Below are 19,415 nucleotides of genomic sequence, written 5' to 3' on the forward strand. Positions count from 1 at the left end.
ATGTCCAAGACAGATCATAGTGGGAATTGTTTTATCAAGGAGTTGAAATATGAAGAAAAAGAACAGACCCAAACTGATCAGTATCAGTTTTATACCCTGTATTTGAGACTACTACCAGCTAAATGAGACCTGTACCCTCTCTGCCAAGGGTCATCCCTCTGTTGCATCCCCGTTCCTACAGAGGACCTAAGAACTCTGAATGCTCAGCTACCTGCAAGATCATTTCATAATGCGCCCAGAAAATGAGGAAAGTCCTTTCCTGTTGTGTTGATTTTCTCAACAGTCTCGTTGTGTAGAAGCCAGTATCAGTAAACTGTTTGTTGGTCAAATAGCTCCAGAATCCTTTCTAAAAATGTTCCTTTCTTCCCTTGTTAGAACCTCCTGTCTTTAGCAGGAAGCCCTCTCCAGTAGACATGCTCAAAGGAACTGAGGTTAGCCTGGAATGTGAGATTTCAGGAACACCACCATTTGATGTTACCTGGTACAAAGACAGGAGACAAATTCGCAGTAGTAAGAAGTATAAGGTTACAGCCAAAAACTACCATACAAGTGTTCGCATTCTTAATGTTGAAGCTGCAGATGTTGGTGAATATCAGTGCAAAGCACAGAACGATGTAGGAAGTGACACTTGTTTTTGCACTGTGAAGCTAAAAGGTAAAGTATTGGCACATATTCCTTCTGCAGTGCTCCCAATGGCACTGCGTTGTTCTTCTTTACATAGACACTGTGAGTATTTACTATAACTGCATATTTCTTCTTCAGAACCACCAAAATTCTTGACTAAAATAAACAGCACGACTGTTGTGGTTGGTGAACCAGTAGAGTTACAAGCAAGAGTGGAGGGCTCCCAGCCGATTTCTGTGCAGTGGCTTAAAGACAAAGAGGAAATTATTAGAGAAAGTGAAAGTACGAAGATCACATTTCTGGAAAATATTGCAACTTTACAACTTGTGCACACAGAGACAAGCAATGCTGGAAAATACATCTGTCAGATCAGAAACGATGCTGGAAGTCGCGAGTGCATGGCTACCTTAACTATTCTAGGTTGGTAAAACACACAAGTTCATAAAAGATTTTTTTAAAGTTAGGAACTTGGCTATTTAGTGTCAGCTGTATGCCTTGCTTATGCCCCTGAATTCAAAACAATCAAAACAGAGAATCCTTGTGTCCCCAACAAGCAGTAGTCAGGTTCCTTATTTCCAGTTGTCCGGGGATAGGAATGAAAGGAACCACAGGCCTCTACACTGTGACGGGATCCAGTTGACTGGATTTGTAAGTCAAGTCTTTTGCTCATGCCTGCTTGGAGAGAGACAGACAGTTGCATTTCTCTCCTAGGAGTTTAAAAATATTTTTACTTCATTTTGGAGAGCAATCTGAAATCTCTAGTTTAGAGCAGAATAAAGGGTGGAAAAAAGCTGAAAAAATTCCCCAGACTGAGATATCTTTAGTATCAAATGTGTAAGCCCCATCTTATAGTGCTATAATACTTATAGCTAGTACTAATCAAATCCAGTTTTCACCATACATGTTACCCATCTCTCCTTCCAGAGCCTGCAGTCATTGTACAGAAAGCAGAGCCAATGAGAGTTACTATAGGAGACGCCTGTACTTTGGAGTGCAAAGTGGCAGGCACACCAGAGCTTTCCACTGGGTGGTTCAAGGATGGCAAAGAGCTGACCAGCAGCCAAAAATACAGAATCACTTTCATCAATAAAGTATCTACACTTAAAATTATGGATGCAGAAAAGGAAGATGGTGGATTGTACACTTTTGCAGTGCAGAACGATGTGGGGAAAAGCAGTTGCACAGCATTGGTTGATGTTTTAGGTTGGTTGCGTTGCTTGTCTTCTATCTTTTTCAAAAACTTTCTTTTGGTCATGTTCTCTTTCCTGTCTTCCATTCCTTTCCTCCTTTTCTCTCTAACCATGGATTTATTATGTTTTCTTATGCAGATCGAATCATTCCTCCTTCTTTCACAAGAAAACTAAAGGAAACCCCTTGTGTCCTGGGTTCCTCAGCATTGCTGGAATGCAAAGTGTCGGGTTCACCTCCTATTTCTGTTGCCTGGTTCCGAAATGGACTTAAGTTAGTCAATGGGGAAAAACATCAAATCTCCTTTTCAGATAACCTATGTATTTTAGAAGTGAATTCATTGAGCAACTCAGATACTGGAACTTACACCTGCAAAGCTACAAACATAGCTGGTTCAGATGAATGCAGTGCTGTATTGACCGTACAAGGTCAGTATATGATGGTCAGGAAGCTCTCTGAGCTATTCTTTTCTCTTTCTTTCTTGAAGTTGCCTATGGTCTTTTGTAAATATACTTGGGGAAAACTATTGACTGGAAAATAAAGATTTTGTTCTTTACCTTGAGTAGGTGTGTGGAAATGCCAGAGTTATGCTGTAGCAACTTGTCTTATCTCTCTTTTTCTCTTGTGTGTTTAGAACCACCTTCTTTTGAGAGAACACCAGAGCCTCTGGATGTCTTGCCAGGCACAAGCATCACTTTTACATGTGTTATCAGAGGAACCCCTCCTTTTAAGGTGAACTGGTTTAGAGGGGCCAATGAGCTTGTGCCAGGGGACAAATGCAATATCTACTTGGAGGACTCCATTGTGGAGCTTGAGTTATTTGATGTAACTCCGCTCCAAAGCGGAGAGTACACTTGTCTAGTGACTAATGATGCTGGCAGGGCAAATTGTACAACACACCTTACAGTAAAAGGTTTGTAAAGATTGCATCACTCTGTTTACCTTAAAATATTGTTTCCTTCCCTCCATTTGTCCTACTGTGCTCAACATTTGTGACTTCTTACCCTTCACTAGAGCCAGCTGTCTTCGTGAAGAAACTGAGCGATCAGTATGTGGAGCCTGGCAAGCCCATCATCCTGGAGGGTACTTACACAGGCAGCCTGCCCATCTCTGTGACATGGAAGAAAAATGGCCACACCATCACTCAATCTCAGAAGTGTAGCATCACTACCACAGAGAAATACTGCATCCTGGAAATACTTCACAGTACCAAAGAAGATGCAGGAGAATACACTTGCCATGTTGAAAATGAGGCAGGAAGAGATGTTTGTGAGGCTGTAGTCTCTACCCTAGGTGTGTGCTCCCTCTGCTTCTTTTTCTTGCCTGTTCTTTCAAGTGTATGCTTTCCAAGGCCTGTCACTATAATGAGCCTATCTAATTGCTTCTCTTTTTTTAGAACCTCCCTATTTTGTTACACACTTGGAACCTCTTGAGGTGTCGGTTGGGGATTATACAACGTTGCAGTGCCGCGTTGGTGGAACACCCGAAATCACTGTGTCTTGGTACAAAGGTGATACAAAACTCAGGTCTACTCCTGAGCACAAAGTGTTCTTTAAAGACAACGTTGCTACATTAATTTTCAACAAAGCAGTTAGCAATGACAGTGGAGAATACATCTGCAAGGCAGAAAACAGTGTAGGAACTGCATCTACAAAGGCTCTCTTAACAGTTCAAGGTGATGATTTTATATTAGCTTGCTACAAATTCTTTTGCTCTTGCAAATCTATACAAAAATTGCTTCCTGGGGCATATTTATCCTTTACTTGCTTTCTTCTAGAGCGCAAACTACCACCTTCCTTCGCAAGAAAATTAAAGGACATCGAGCACCCTGTTGGTTTACCCCTTAAATTTATGTGTCGGATCAATGGCTCAGAACCCATTGCTGTGACTTGGCACAAAGATGGTGTGCTGCTAAGTGATGACCACAATGTGCACACATCCTTTGTAGATAATGTTGCAGTGCTGCAACTGATGCGAACTGAGATGAATCATACCGGGCAGTACTCCTGCACAGCCACCAATGCTGTGGGCACTGCCACCTCAAGTGCTAGGCTCACAGTGGCAGGTGTGTTGGCTTACAAAACTTTTGCCTGGATCACAGGCTTCCCCTTCCCATTTCATGTATGAAATGGTATCTGTGTGTTGGATTAGTTTTTTCATGAGCTATGAGTATTACACTGTTTTCTTGTGTTTCTAGAACCCAAGCAAGCACCTGTCTTTGACACCAAACCAGAATCTATTGATGTGCCTTTTGGAGAAAGTGCTGACTTTGAATGCCATGTTACAGGAGCCCAGCCAATACACGTCACCTGGTCCAAGGATGGCCGGGAGATCCGAACTGGAGGAAACTTCAATATTACATTTGTAGCTAACACAGCTCACCTTCGAGTGCTCAGAGTGGGTAAAGGAGACTCTGGCCAATATACTTGCCAAGCTAGTAATGAAGCTGGGAAAGACTTTTGCTCAGCCCAACTGAGTGTCAAAGGTATTAAGTCACCTACATTTGTATATTTTCTTTTTCTTGGGCAGAGACTTCTTTGCTACCGAGTCTCATCTTCCACCCTTTTCAGTTTGGAAATATATAGAAAGTAGCTTTCCAGAAAGCAGACATACACCATGTGATGACCTTCTCCTATCACACTGCATGACAGTAGAAGCCTTGTGTGCTCGCAAAATCTCCAAAGGGAAAGGTCCCCTTGTGAAGCAGTTTGTATGGAGAGTCGCACTTACCCGGCTTTTTACTTTGTCGTTAGTACTTAAACTACAGTCACAGTGGTATTCGCACATAGCAAGTACTGTATGGAAAATGGTGATATGGTAAATACAACTACCTTGCATTTGTAGGCCAGCATTGGTGACTCTTTCAAATTTGTTAAAGATTTCAACTGGAGTTCTGAATTGTTGATTTAATCTGGACTATGAATCACCTAAGTTCTTCATGCAGAAATATGCTTTAAAGTTGTGTAAGCAAGTGAAACTGTTCCTACCGTGTTTCTGCTGCTCCTGGGGGTGAAGGGCTTGTCAAATCTTTCATGCTGGCCTCAGGATATTTTCGCCCTTCAAAGATAACATCAAAATTTCCCTTGGGTGGAGCAAGGGTTTTAGTTGTTGTCTTTGCCTTCTTTTCTCCATCTTGCGTCTTTCCTTGAGAGAAAACTCTGCTTGGGGATACAGCCAGCTGCCATAGCAAACTTACTTTGTTGTGCCCCAGTACTCTTGTGCTACCCTTAACTCTTGCTCAGCACTGTAGATTTCACATGGCAAATAGGTCAATCTCTACATACTTATTCTGTTCTGCAGAACCTCCTAAGTTCATCAAGAAGCCCGAAGCTTTGCGGTTCGTGAAGCAGGGGGACACAGTTCAACTTGAATGCAAAATCAGTGGCACACCAGAGATAAGAACCATGTGGTACAAAAATGATCAGGCACTCCAGGCGAGCAGCAGGCTCCACATGTCCTTTGTAGAGTCCGTGGCAACGCTAACCATCTTGGGTGCCAACACTGAAGATGCCGGCGATTACATATGTGAAGCCCATAACTCTACTGGCAGAGCCAGCTGCAGCACTTCAGTCGCTGTGAAAGGTTAGCAGCACGGTTCCACACACCACCAGAATTCTTGCTTCTGGGCCCGCTCTCAGCTGTACTTCCCCCTGGACAGGGAGCTGCTGCTATGGCAGTTGGTGGCTGCTGGGGCAGTGTCTCTCCAGCTGCTCTCACATTCAGACGCTGCTGTGTTTAAGCAGCAGTGACCAGGCAGGAAACAGTGGTGGGCATTCAGCACTGTGCAGCCGTTCCCTTATCTCCCTGTTTAAGTCAATTGCAAGCTGAATAAGGCAAGCTTGTCAGGTCACGAGGGAAGCATGGACTAGATGAAGCACCAGCCGTGGTGAGGGTGCTGGGCATACTTTGCAGCCATCCCTCTGCCTCCTCTTTATACACAGTGATTCTGGCAGGAATGAAATTTAAGACGGAAGAGGAGGCTGTGTTTCTGAGCCTCACTGACGGTAGTTTTCATGACTGGAAAGAAGTGAGGAAAGCTGGAATGTGGTGCTGGAGAGAGGGTAGAGTGGCTTTTGGGGAGGGACACTGAGCACTGACTCTAAACAGGTGCAGAAGTGTCACATTTTCTGCCCTTGGGACTCTGAGTGCTGGAATGGCTTGCTAGGAAATGCCAGGGGCTCAGCGTTTTTTAGAGATGAGGCCACATATTTGGAAGCTATATATGGGTTTACAAGAATAAGTGTAGGCCCCCTTCCTGAATATGCTGCCTCCTGCTGTTATCCAGAAACCCATGCAGGGAAGCTGGCTCACACATTATGATGTTATTCTTTTTTTATAGAACCACCTGTTTTTAGCAAGGTGACAAGCCCTGTGGACACACTTAAAGGCTCAGATGTTATCCTCCAGTGTGAGATAGCAGGGACTCCACCCTTTGAGGTGGCTTGGTTCAAGGACCGGAGGCAGGTCAGGAGCAGCAAGAAGTTCAAGGTGACAGCAAAGCACTCCGTTGCCAGTCTTCACATTCTTAATCTGGAATCTCAAGATACTGGAGAATATCAATGCAAAGCTATGAATGAGGTGGGAAGCGACACTTGCACATGCCCAGTGAAATTCAAAGGTTTGTATGCTAGAAGACCAACAGCATTACCACCCTATTTTCTTGATCTCCTGGCTGTCCCTCTTCCGCGCAGGCACGCTTGATTAACCCTCCCCTGCCTCCTTGTTTTTACCATCAGAACCCCCACGCTTTGCCAAGAAACTGAGTGACACTGCAATCTTCGTCGGGGAGCCTACAGTCCTGCAGGCAGTGGTGGAAGGATCCCCACCAATTTCTGTTGTCTGGCTCAAGGACAAGGGTGAAGTTATTAGGGAGAGTGAAAATGTCCAGATGTGGTTTATGGACAACATTGCAACTCTTGAGATTGCCAGTGCAGAGGGAGCTGATGTTGGGAAGTACATCTGCCAGATCAAAAATGATGCTGGTATGCGGGAGTGCTCTGCCTTTTTACAAGTCCTAGGTGGGTATAACCTGCTTCACAGGTACTATATCTTACAGCTTGCACAATTGCCTCTACCAGCCTTTATTTTCTGCTTATATCCTGTGCTCACCAGTTTGCAGGTAGATTTCCTGGTGACACACTGACCCCTCCATTCCTATTTCAGAACCGGCAGTCATCTTGGAGAAGACCGAGCCAATCACAGTAATGGCTGGCAATCCTTTTACCTTGGAGTGCAAAGTAGGAGGAACACCTGAACTTGTCACCAAGTGGTACAAAGACGGCAGAGAACTAAGGAGCGACCGCAAATACCAAATTACCTTTTTCAACAATATATCCACTTTGAAAGTCTTTTCTGCAGACAGGGGAGACAGGGGCTTGTATACTTTTGAGGTCCACAATGAGGTGGGGGACAGCAGCTGCACTTCTTCAGTTGATGTTTCAGGTCAGCTCTGTGTCTTTGTTGTTCACACTTGTCTTTAAAGGAAGATTTTTTTTTTCCCCTCCTTTCCTTTCCCCTGAAAAACACCCAACACTTTTCTTCCTATTCTTCTGCCCTGTCCTACTTAGATCGTCTTGTTCCTCCTTCATTCTCAAGAAAACTAAAGGAAACAAATGGGGTGCTGGGATCCTCAGTGCTTCTGGAATGCAAAGTGTCTGGCACATCCCCCATATCTGTGGCCTGGTTTCAGGATGGGAATGAGATTGTTAGTGGAGAAAAATATGAAATCTCATTCTTGGATAATGTTTGCGCTTTGAAGCTGAATGCCCTGGATGTCACAGATACAGGGCCATATACCTGTGTGGCAGCCAATGTGGCTGGATCTGATGAATGCAGCGCCTTCTTGACTGTACAAGGTCAGTGGAAGGATACTATACCCCCTTCAACAAGGTTGTTCTTCCGTCTTCTCTTCCTTCCCTCTGGTTTCCCATGGTTTCTTTCTCTTTTTTTTTTTTGTTTTCTCCCTCTTTCTCTTTTTTTTTTGACTCAAACCTGCTGCAGTTCTCCTCTTCCACAGACACTCTCGTATTAACATCTTTCTCCCTCTTCACTTCTTTGCATGATCCTTAGAACCACCTTCTTTTGTGAAGACACCTGATCCCCAGGAAGTTTTGCCCGGATCAAGTGTGACATTCACCAGCTACATCAAGGGCAGTACTCCCTTCAAAGTGACCTGGTTCCGAGGCATCAGGGAACTGGTGCCGGACAGCAACTGCTTCATCTCTCTGGACGAGTCTGTGGCACAGCTGCAGCTGTACAATGTGAAGCCAGGCCACAGTGGGGACTATGCCTGTGTGGTCACAAATGATGCTGGCAGTGCCTCATGCACAACCCAACTCTTTGTGAAAGGTGTGTTTGTGTGCGTGCCTGTACACATAGGTATCTCCCTTCAAGCTCTGCCTGCAGCCCTGCCACATCTGTCCCTCACACTATTGATCTATGCCTCCCCACAGAGCCTGCAGTCTTTGTGAAGAAATTAAGTGATTTCAGTGTCGAGCAGGGGAAGTCTATTGTGCTGGAAAGCAGCTACACAGGCACCTCTCCCATCTCTGTCACCTGGAAAAGAAATGGCACGCCTATTGCTCAGTCTCCACGCTGCAGTGTTACAACTACTGACAAATCTGGCATTCTTGAAATCTTCAACAGCACTAAGAGTGATGAAGGCAAATACACCTGTGAGGTGGCAAATGAGGCGGGTGGGGATGTTTGCCACAGCCTTGTATCCATCTTAGGTACACATCACCCCTGATCCCCCTAAGGCACCCCAGTGATGCTCTACCTCTGCTCACCATGCTCTCTCCTTCCCTAGAACCACCCTATTTTGTCAAGCACCTGGACCATGTGGAGGTGAAGGTCGGCGAGCCCCTGATCTTAAAATGCCAGATTGGTGGTACGCCAGAAATCAAGGTGTCCTGGTACAAAGATGACACCAAGCTCAGATCAACACAGGCTTACAAAATGCACTTCAAGAATAATGTGGCAACTTTGGCATTCTCCACCGTGGAGGATACTGACATTGGAGAATACATCTGCAAAGCAGAAAATAGCGTCGGCTTCGCCACCTCCACAGCTTTGCTTGTTGTTAAAGGTGATGGGCCAGGGGCCACTGTTTCCTGGGGTAGTTTGTAGGAACTTTTTGTTGTCTACAGGAAGGGGTTCTTATTCATTTCAGAGTTAATTCATTCTAGATTGACAGGGTGGGTTCCTACTTATAGTGGTGATTATTATTGTTTTGCAGAACGTCAACTTCCCCCTACATTCGCCAGAAAACTGAAAGATATTCAGGAGGTGGTTGGTGCCCCAGTGACATTTGATTGCCGCATAAATGGCTCAGAGCCTATCCAGGTGTCTTGGTACAAGGATGGGGTTCTCTTAAGTGGCAATGATAACATGCAGTCAGCCTTCTTAAATAATGTTGCGACTCTCCAGATACTGGAAACTAGTATGGCTCACTGTGGCCAATATACTTGTTCAGCCCAAAACGCTCTGGGGACTGCATCTACCAGTGCCAAACTTCTCCTCACAGGTTTGTAGCTCACACTTAAACAAGTATCTTTTGTATATCTTTGTTTATTTTATTTCTTCACCTTTTTTCCTCACTCTGCCCATTGTATGGTGGCCAGGGAGCATGGGTGTGACATGGTGAGGTGTGTGGTGAGGACGTCTTGGTGGTGAGCTCTGCCATGCTTTCCTCTTTGCAGAACACCTACAACCTCCCTTCTTTGACGTCAAGCCAGTATCTATCGATGTGGCGCTAGGGGAAAGTGCAACCTTTAAGTGCCACATGACTGGCTCTGCTCCCATAAGGATTACTTGGACAAGAGACAACAGAGAGATCCGCCCAGGTGGCAACTACAAGATGATGCTGGTGCAAAACACAGCCAGCTTGACTGTCCTAAAAGTCGGTAAAGGGGATGCTGGACTCTATACATGTACTGCCAGCAACAGTGTTGGAAAGGACGCGTGCGCAGCTCAACTAGCTGTACAAGGTATTGCTATGAGCTTTAGTGTTCATGGAGCTTTTCTTTGCAAGGCAGATACCCAAAAAACAAAGCCCTGAATGCAGACGTGTAAGACTAACAACCTTTCCAAGAGGCTACACTGAGATGTCTTATTTCATTTAAATATTATTCTAATACTTAAATACTTATTAATCTTCTGGTCGGGTATAGTGCGTGATTTGTCTTATCAAAGGGATTCTTCCCTTGGAATGTTAACTCTGACTTAGTATCTTGTTGCGCCTTTTTGAATGGCCCTGTTGGCCAGCAAAAATCTGTCGTCTTAAAGTCTTTCTCCAGCAGTGACATTCACTAAGTTGTCCAGGGGAAGGAAAGGTAACTGAGATAAACTCAGTTCACTTATGAGACTTAAATGTATTTTTACTGGGTGTGCAGCTCCAACAAATAGTTTTATCCTTTCACAGACTGAAACCATTGAAAACTGCTGTTCTAGACAGCAAAACTGGAGGATCTGAGGGCAGACTTTCTGATAAATATCCATTCCACCAACACTTCACTTTTCCACATAGTATGTGGATCTTACACGTTTCAATGATCTAAATTTATGACTGTATCAAACTGTCTTGGTACAAGTGACACTTGTATGCTAGTGCAATTTCCTCAATGTAGGTGGGAATATTGGATTTATTTATAGCTGTTCCGGATATCTCATTCTTAATGATTTTATAGAAGAACGAATGTAAAATACACTGCTTAAATTATGCATGAGTTCAAATGTCCCTGTTAGTTTAGCGCTTTCTTTTTTTTCCCTTCTGTATGAATTGGGGGGGAAAAAAAAAAAACATTTGAAGAGTAAATACTATGACTTTTACTCTCTAAGATAAATAACACAGGAAGCTGAACAAGTGCTAGCAAGATTTTGTAATAATTGCTTGTCAAATGTATCATATACATCTAGAGTATATTCTATCCATAGGGATTTTTCTTGGTGGGGGTGGGAAGAGTGTGGCAGACTGAATTACCTGTGGATTCAGTGGCAAGTAGGGATGCTGTTATTAGGTATCTTGACTTACAAAATCATAAAAGATTGTAGCAATAAATCTAACCTCTTTAAAAGATTTAAAGCTTGTTTCCACCAGAATCACAATTCTGTTTATTATTAATGATCACATTACTAATAGGTTTATTTGACCAGAGTTACCGTTCATAAAATGATCCTGACTGACCTTATTTGTTTTCTTACTCTTCAACTCTTTATTCATAAAATACTGATTTTTTTTTTTTTTCCCAGGATTATTATTTTATTTTCTGATCCTGAACTTACACTGGCACTCACTTCAATCCTTTAGAATTTGTACAGTTTCCCCAGGGCTGTAGAATTAATGATGCTTATTGTTTGTCACTCAGTTTCTAAAGAACTTGGAAGGGCAAGCTCTTCAGGTGCATTGAATTTGCACGTGTTTAATTTGAGCAGATGCTGTCTCAATTCTATGACACACAGCTTTTTGTTTGTAGAATTAAGATCTTTTGTTCAATTGACCTTGAAAATCTCCCAGTTTTTTATTAACTATCCCACTTTAACATTTAATGTTCCCAATCTGTAGTTTTAACAATTGCTTTAGGTTCTAGAAATTGCTTTACATTCTAAGTATATAACTTACTAACTTGTATATCCTCATTTTTGGAAAGGAATTAGAGTATGACTACTCAGCAACTGTTCATATGCAGATAATCAACTCTCTGTCAAAGTGAAATCTGATAGTAAATTACTAAGGTTCCAAGAGTTCTTATGTTAACAAGCCATCATTTCTATTTTTAGAAACTCTAAGGAAGTTTTGTTACTAACAACATAGGATGTCCTGCAAATGTCCCACAGGTTGAAGTAACCCACAATAAACCAGATATTCTTCCTACACGTTACAGACAGATGCACAAAGAGGCACTTCATCCTGTTTTGCAGAGAGATTTGTTTGTTGTGCCCACATTACCACCTCTTGTTTTCACTCGTTATATCTTTGATCTATTAGTGTTCAGTCTTGTGATTCTGAATCGTCCTTGGTGCTTTTGATGGAAAGTGTCAAACCTCCACTCCTTTCTCTTCTTACAGAACAAAATGTAACCATCTGGTTTACTTTTCAGTCACAGGACCTTTAACACCAACTTCTGTAATACAAGCCATCTCATAATTCTTCCCAGCATGATTATTTTGAACCTCTTTTGTTTGCTACCTGAACTTCTTGACTTTTATTCATTATATGCACCTTTATATTTGGCTTTGCAATAAATGTGTGAAGGATTATAAGGCAGATACATTTATTGACTATATCAATTGTTAATGACATATTAAGATATAAAGCAGTTGTTATAATGCTCAGCATAAATGCTCTTAATAATATTTCTTGGCCGAACAGTTTGAATTCTTGCATTTCCATAAGACATTTTGGTTACTCATGTATTGCAAAAGGATATTACTTAAAGAAAATCACACGTCAGCTGATCTGTACTGAATATACAGAAGGAGGAGTGGGACAGTAAAGTAAGGAGAAACTAACGGAAATGCAGAGAGAAAACTTGTTTGCTTCCTAATCTAGATTTTGGACCAACTTGAAATCATCTTAAAAAAATTTCATAGCAATTGCAAAAGTAGAATGTTTGCATATGTCCCCAAAGTTTACATTTTCTATTACATATTTCCCTGCTTATTCAAAGAATCAGTGCAGTTTAAAGCATCATTTCACCTTTTTGGCTTTCCAGAACCACCAAGGTTTATTAAGAAACTAGACTCATCAAGACTTGTGAAACAGCATGATTCCACTACATATGAATGCAAAATAGGTGGATCTCCAGAAATCAAAGTGACCTGGTACAAAGGTGAAACCGTGATCCATCCCAGTGAAAAATACAGAATGTCCTTTGTGGATTCGGTGGCAGTCATTGAAATGCACAACCTCAGTGTTGAAGACAGTGGTGACTATGCTTGTGAAGCTCAGAATCCAGCGGGTAGTGCAAGCACCAGTACCTCACTGAAAGTAAAAGGTCAGAATCCAAGTTCTTTCCTTACCTTTCTATCTGTATGAGTCCTCGTTTGTGGAAAAGCTGTTAAATCCCACTTTCTTTAGTCAGAGAGGCCAAAATCTGTCTGAATAGATGGCAAATCTCTTGCCTTGTTGGTTATGCTGTGGGAGATCTTTCTTACTTATGGTTTGTCTTGGCTGTTTAGCATCAGAACAGCTGCTTGAATAGTCTGTCCTCTTTAAACTCCTTTGCTCGAATAATACAAACTTTAACCTCTTTTTTTTTTCCAGCACCCCCCATTTTTACCAAGAAGCCCCATCCAGTCCAGACCTTGAAAGGGTCTGATATTCACCTGGAATGTGAGCTTCAGGGCACTCCTCCATTCCAGATTTCATGGTATAAAGACAAACGAGAAATTCGGAGCAGCAAGAAGTATAAGGTCATGTCTGAGAACTACCTAGCAAGTATTCACATTCTCAGTGTGGATAGTGCAGATGTTGGTGAATATCACTGTAAAGCTGTAAATGATGTGGGAAGTGATTCCTGTATCGGCTCTGTAACACTAAGAGGTTTGTATAAGGATTGGCACGTTCTTGGCATTTCATTGTTCCTGTCATTCTCCTCCTACTTTTCCTCTCCTGGCATGTTTTTTTACTGTTAAATATCTTCTTTTAAATAGCACCACCAACCTTTGTGAAGAAGCTGAGTGATCTCACTGTCGTAGTTGGGGAGTCAGTTGAACTGCAGGCTGCAGTAGAAGGATCACAGCCCATTTCTGTTCTGTGGTTAAAAGACAAAGGGGAAATCATTAGAGAAAGTGATAATCTTTGGATCTCCTATTCGGAAAACATTGCAACTATGCGGATTGGAAATGCAGAAACAGACAATGCTGGGAAATACATTTGTCAGATAAAAAATGATGCTGGAGTTCAGGAATGCTTTGCCACACTGACTGTGCTAGGTTGGTAGCATGGGATAAAAAACACAATGTGTTTTAAGATGCTTTAAATTTTTTATTTTTATGAAACTAACTATTGCATTGTTGTTTTTAAAAATGTTGTGACTTGCATCTCATTGCAGAACCTGCAGTCATTGTAGAGAAGCCAGGCCCAGTCAAAGTTACAGCTGGAGACTCTTGTACTCTGGAATGCACAGTAGATGGCACACCAGAGCTTACTGCTAGGTGGTTTAAGGATGGGAATGAACTGTCCACTGACCATAAATACAAAATCAGTTTCTTCAACAAAGTATCTGGGCTTAAGATCGTCAATGCAGGACGAGAAGACAGTGGAGAATATACTTTTGAGGTGAAAAACAGTGTTGGTAAAAGCAGCTGCACAGCTTCAGTGCATGTTTCAGGTTAGTTGACTACTCTTTTTTAATCGCATCTGATACTATAGTTCCTTTACGAAGCTTTCAGATAGCAAACTGTTTCTCATGACTGGCAGCCTGAGAGACTCATTGCTTGTATAATCTTAGGAGTGCTTAGCATGCCACTTGGACAGACATCAAGAATAGACACCTACTCCTGCCTCCAAGGGGCAGGAGTTGTTGCAAGGGCTTGATTTCTTCAGCTTTAATCAACATGTCTTCTTGGACAGCTGGTGCAATATTGTTGCTTGTGAAAAAGAACTGCAAAAATAAAAGGTGTCCCTCACAAAGTGTGAATGAAAGCTCCAGCATGTCCTTAACCATCAACAATCTATTTTTCAATGACTTAGGTGTGTAGGAGCAAATTGCTAAAGCAGACATATCAAAAGAAAGTTAACTGATTTTATTAAGCATGAGGAACTACTTATATTTTAAGCTCCTGTATCATAATTTTTATTTTTTTTTTTAACAAATGCAGATCGTATTATACCTCCTTCTTTCACAAGAAAACTGAAAGAAACATATGGTCAGCTGGGTTCTTCAGCTGTACTGGAATGCAAAGTTTATGGCTCACCACCTATTCTGGTTTCCTGGTTTCATGATGGACAGGAGATTACCAGTGGAGACAAGTATCAGGCTACCCTTACAGACAATACCTGTTCTCTGAAAGTGAATGGTCTTCAGGAATCTGATATGGGAACTTATTTGTGCACAGCCAGTAACATAGCTGGGTCTGATGAATGCAGTGCATTTTTGAGTGTTAGAGGTCAGTATTAACAAGAAGCCAGAGTCAGAGGGCACAAATTTATTTTCAAAAAGACTTAATTCTTTGTTTTGTCACATGTTTCTGATTACTATGTTCTTCATCAGAAATTGAAATTGACTTCTTCTCTGTCTGTTGTATTTGCATGCTTAGAACCACCATCTTTTGTGAAGAAACCTGAACCACTGAATGTTTCATCTGGGGCAAACATAACCTTTACCAGTATCATAAAAGGCTCCTCTCCATTGGAAGTTAAATGGTTTAGAGGTAGTGTTGAGCTAGTACCAGGACACAGATGCAATATCACCTTGCAAGATTTAATTGCAGAACTGGAGCTGTTTGATGTACAGCCACTTCAGAGTGGAGACTACACCTGCCAGGTCTCTAATGAGGCAGGGAAGATTTCTTGCACAACACATCTTTTTGTCAAAGGTTCGTCCCAACTGCTGTTTTTTATGCTTCTTATGCTTCTAAAAATGATCTCTTGCCTTTATTTAATTTGTTTTCTTCCCATTATTCATTATAGAACCAGCCAAATTTGTGAAGAAAGTGAACGATTTAAGTGTAGAGAAAGGGAAAAATTTAATCTTGGAATGCACATATACGGGTACTCCACCAATTACAGTGACATGGAAGAAAAATGGAGTAAAAATAACTCACTCTGAAAAGTGTAGCATCACCACTACAGAAACATCTGCCATACTGGAAATCCCTAGTAGCAAGCTAGAAGATCAGGGGCAATATTCTTGTCATATTGAAAACGATTCTGGACAAGATAATTGTCATGGTACAATCACAATACTAGGTGCGTCAAGCCACCATCATTTCATTAAGTGTTATTTGAACTACTAACGGTCATTGTGCAATATCTTTTTATTCTAACGGTGTGTGTTTGTTCTTCAGAACCACCTTACTTCATTATACCCTTGGAGCCAGTGCGGGTGACTGTTGGGGATTCTGCATCCTTACAGTGCCAGGTTGCTGGGACACCAGAAATGATTGTATCGTGGTACAAAGGCGATACAAAGCTGAGAGGAACTGCTACTGTGAAAATGCACTTTAAGAACCAAGTTGCCACTCTGGTTTTCAGCCAGGTAGACAGTAGTGACAGTGGGGAGTACATCTGCAAAGTAGAAAACACTGTTGGGGAGGCTGCTTCATCATCTTTGCTGACAGTTCAAGGTGAATATTTCATTTTAAAAAATAGGAAAACGGCCTATTTTTCTTAAGTATGCTTCGCTATTTTGAAAAGCAAAGATTATATTTTTCTTAAATACTTTACAGTTTCTTGACATCTTAAGATACCCTGTGGCACTGTCTTCTATTAACAAAGGTCTACCAGTAAAGCTAATCAAAATATGTCTCTCACTGACCACGGCTCTTCTGTAGGGATACAAACTTCTGCATCTTCCTTCCCCATTGAACATATTGCTTTGAATCTTTCCACCATTAGCAGCCCCAAGGGTTAAATTCTCACTGGGTGTAACTGAGGGCAAAATGGTTATATATTTTCCTGCAACCATATGCACAGTGCTCTTTTCACATCAGGTTCCAAATGATATGCTGAATAACATTTTTAATGAGAAGTTATGAGCAAAAATCCAGCATCCTCTACAGTATATAAGGCAGTGATTATTGGTGAGTACAGCAACAGGTACATATCTTCTGAAAGTCCTCACTGTACAATGCCTGTTTTCTTACAGAGCGTAAACTTCCTCCTTCTTTTACAAGAAAATTAAGAGATATTCATGAAACTGTTGGCTTACCAGTTACATTTGATTGCGGAATTGCTGGTTCAGAACCTATTGAAGTATCTTGGTTTAAAGACGGTGTACGTGTAAAAGAGGACTACGATGTTCACACATCCTTCATAGATAATGTAGCAACTCTCCGGATTTTGAAGACAGATAGGAGCCTTATTGGGCAATACACCTGCACAGCTACCAATGCAATTGGGACTGCTTCTTCTAGTGGCAGGCTTGTCCTTACAGGTCGGTGGGCTGTGAAATATTTAATGGCAATATCTTAAAACTCACTTTTGCTTTATAGATGGATTTAATATTGTACAAATAACATTTTTTTCATAGAGATTTAAAGCAAATCGAGATTTTTAAAGTGATGCTTTTTTATTTCTTTCACTCTTCAGAAGGGAAGACTCCTCCATTCTTTGACATCCCAATTACACCTGTGGATGGTGTTATTGGAGAAAGTGCTGACTTTGAGTGTCACATTTCTGGAACACAGCCTATTAGAGTCACTTGGGCAAAAGATAACCAAGAGATTAGAACAGGAAGAAACTACCAGATCAGTTATGTAGACAACACAGCCCACTTGACCATCTTGAGAGTTGATAGGGGAGACTCTGGAAAGTATACATGCTATGCTAGCAATGAAGTTGGAAAGGACTCTTGCACAGCTCAACTGACTGTTAAAGGTACTGAGTAGATAATAAATTATGTGTACATTTTTCTTTCTTTAATTATAAATGAAGTCAGCCTTATTGCTGCAAAGTAAGTTTGAGAAAAACTTTTGAGATATACCTTGAAAGTACCTATCTGGAGATACCCATGGGCCTCTTAAGGGAGTTAGGAAGGGCTGCTAACAGCAGTGGGAGGAGAAATAAAAGAATATTTTCTTCAGCCTAGTTTCTTTATAAGCTTTGGCCTATTTCTTTCTTGAGAATTCAACAAAAATCTTGGGTTTTTTAAAACGGGATTTGACTTAAAATCCCTGTAAAAGGATTTTTTTTTTCAAAATCAGCTATGACAGTGACTGTAAGAGCAAGACACCTGCTGTTTACCTTGGCATACTTTCATATAAAAAAATATATATCCTATTTGATTGAGAGCAAATATCAATTCCCCAATGTTCAAATTTTTCTTTAGAATTTTTCATTTCAGGTTCAATTCGTAGAATTTGAATAATATGTTCTTTTTTTTTCAGAACGAAAAACTCCACCTACTTTTACTAAGAAACTCTCTGAAGCAGTCGAAGAAACAGAAGGGAACGAACTTAAACTTGAGGGCCGTGTTTCTGGCTCTCAGCCTTTGACTGTGGCTTGGTATAAAAACAATCAGGAAGTGCATTCAAGCCCTCATTGTGAAATATCTTTCAAAAATAATACCTTACTTTTGCATGTAAAGAGCGTAGAGCAATCAGATGCTGGTTTATATACCTGCAAAGTGTCCAATGAAGCAGGAAGCGTGTTGTGTACATCTTCTGTTGTTATCAGAGGTTAGTTGAAATCTTATTTTTCTTTGCTTCTCACTTTTCTTTGTTGTATGTTACCTGCAAGTATACAGCTTCTATCTTATGAGCTGGTTTTATTTACCTTAACAGCAGTAATATGTCATGAGATGGACAAGATAAAACTGAGTTAAACCACAAAATCAAGGAATTCTTTTAATTTTGTGATTAAAATAAAACAATATTTTTCAGGGAGGGGCTTATTTACTTTTTCACTATTTGCTACAACTGATCTAAAGTGAACATTGAAATCTTTATGTGACATTTCTGTTGAATTTTTAATCGTTCTCTTTTAATGGAGTAACAGTTTTTCTGTGCAATTACATCTAATTGGGCAGCCTTGACATTGTGTTATGGCAGCATGGCGCTTCGTCATAATACTCCTGCAGGAAACTGCATATTTCTTTCTTTAAAGGGGCTTACACAGTTTTGCAGCCTAAGAGCAGTGCTTTAGTTCTTATACTATTTTTTGCATGTGAATGTCCTTGCTGCATGGAGAAGAGATATTTCTTGCATGTTTGCGTAAAAAAACATACTCTCTTCATATTTATTCTGTTTTCTAAAACTATGATTGACATTCTCCTACTTCTGTTTATTGTCCTTCTTTCCTTGCTATTGTCTTCTTAAGAATCACATGTATCTTTTTTTCTCCTACATTCTTAATCATACTTTCCTTCCTCAAGTATTCACTCAAGCATTTTCATATTCCAGAACCTGAAAAGCCTCCAGTTTTTGACCAGCCTCTTCAGCCAGCAGCAGCAGAGGAAGGCGATACCCTACAGCTCAGCTGCCACGTCCAAGGATCGCAGCCGATCCGGATTCAGTGGCTGAAGGCAGGAAGAGAAATTAGAGCTTCAGACAGATGCAACTTCAGCTTTGCTAATGGAGTAGCTCTTCTGGAACTTGCTGCAGTTACCAAATCCGATTCAGGAGAATATGTATGCAAAGCTTCAAATGCAGCTGGCACTGACACTTGCAAATCTAAAGTGATAGTTAAAGGTACAGTAACATGGAGAAAATCAAGGCATATGATATTTAAAACAAAATTCCATCCTGCTTTGTTTTCTGTGGAACAGAAATGTTAATAATCTAATAGCAAACAATTAGTATCTTTTAGGTCTTTGCAAAACTGTACAATCTGGGAAGACTATATTTAACAATAATTTATATACAAATAGTGACATAAACAGTGGGAGATCAGTGTCAAATCCATAGTATAATCTTACCAAAAAGGTAAATAATTTAGTTTC

The 19,415-nt window shown here is 41.1% G+C and overlaps 1 protein-coding gene across 1 annotated transcript in view; it reads left to right on the top strand.

Moving 5' to 3' along the window:
- LOC137667504 (titin-like) overlaps positions 1–19,415 on the top strand; it is a 245,020-nt gene that overhangs the window by 66,734 nt on the left and 158,871 nt on the right. The window contains 31 exon segments of the mRNA XM_068408322.1: positions 376–654; positions 763–1,044; positions 1,549–1,827; positions 1,953–2,240; positions 2,447–2,725; positions 2,827–3,105; positions 3,209–3,487; positions 3,590–3,877; positions 4,010–4,297; positions 5,113–5,394; positions 6,152–6,430; positions 6,549–6,830; positions 6,976–7,254; positions 7,380–7,667; positions 7,882–8,160; positions 8,265–8,543; positions 8,621–8,899; positions 9,050–9,337; positions 9,513–9,800; positions 12,525–12,806; positions 13,076–13,354; positions 13,465–13,746; positions 13,866–14,144; positions 14,635–14,922; positions 15,073–15,351; positions 15,446–15,724; positions 15,823–16,101; positions 16,623–16,910; positions 17,066–17,353; positions 17,863–18,153; positions 18,877–19,164. Of these exon segments, the coding sequence (XP_068264423.1) occupies positions 376–654; positions 763–1,044; positions 1,549–1,827; positions 1,953–2,240; positions 2,447–2,725; positions 2,827–3,105; positions 3,209–3,487; positions 3,590–3,877; positions 4,010–4,297; positions 5,113–5,394; positions 6,152–6,430; positions 6,549–6,830; positions 6,976–7,254; positions 7,380–7,667; positions 7,882–8,160; positions 8,265–8,543; positions 8,621–8,899; positions 9,050–9,337; positions 9,513–9,800; positions 12,525–12,806; positions 13,076–13,354; positions 13,465–13,746; positions 13,866–14,144; positions 14,635–14,922; positions 15,073–15,351; positions 15,446–15,724; positions 15,823–16,101; positions 16,623–16,910; positions 17,066–17,353; positions 17,863–18,153; positions 18,877–19,164 (8,766 nt within the window).

Source organism: Nyctibius grandis, chromosome 9 (genome assembly GCF_013368605.1).
Source record: "Nyctibius grandis isolate bNycGra1 chromosome 9, bNycGra1.pri, whole genome shotgun sequence".
NCBI lineage: Eukaryota > Metazoa > Chordata > Aves > Nyctibiiformes > Nyctibiidae > Nyctibius > Nyctibius grandis.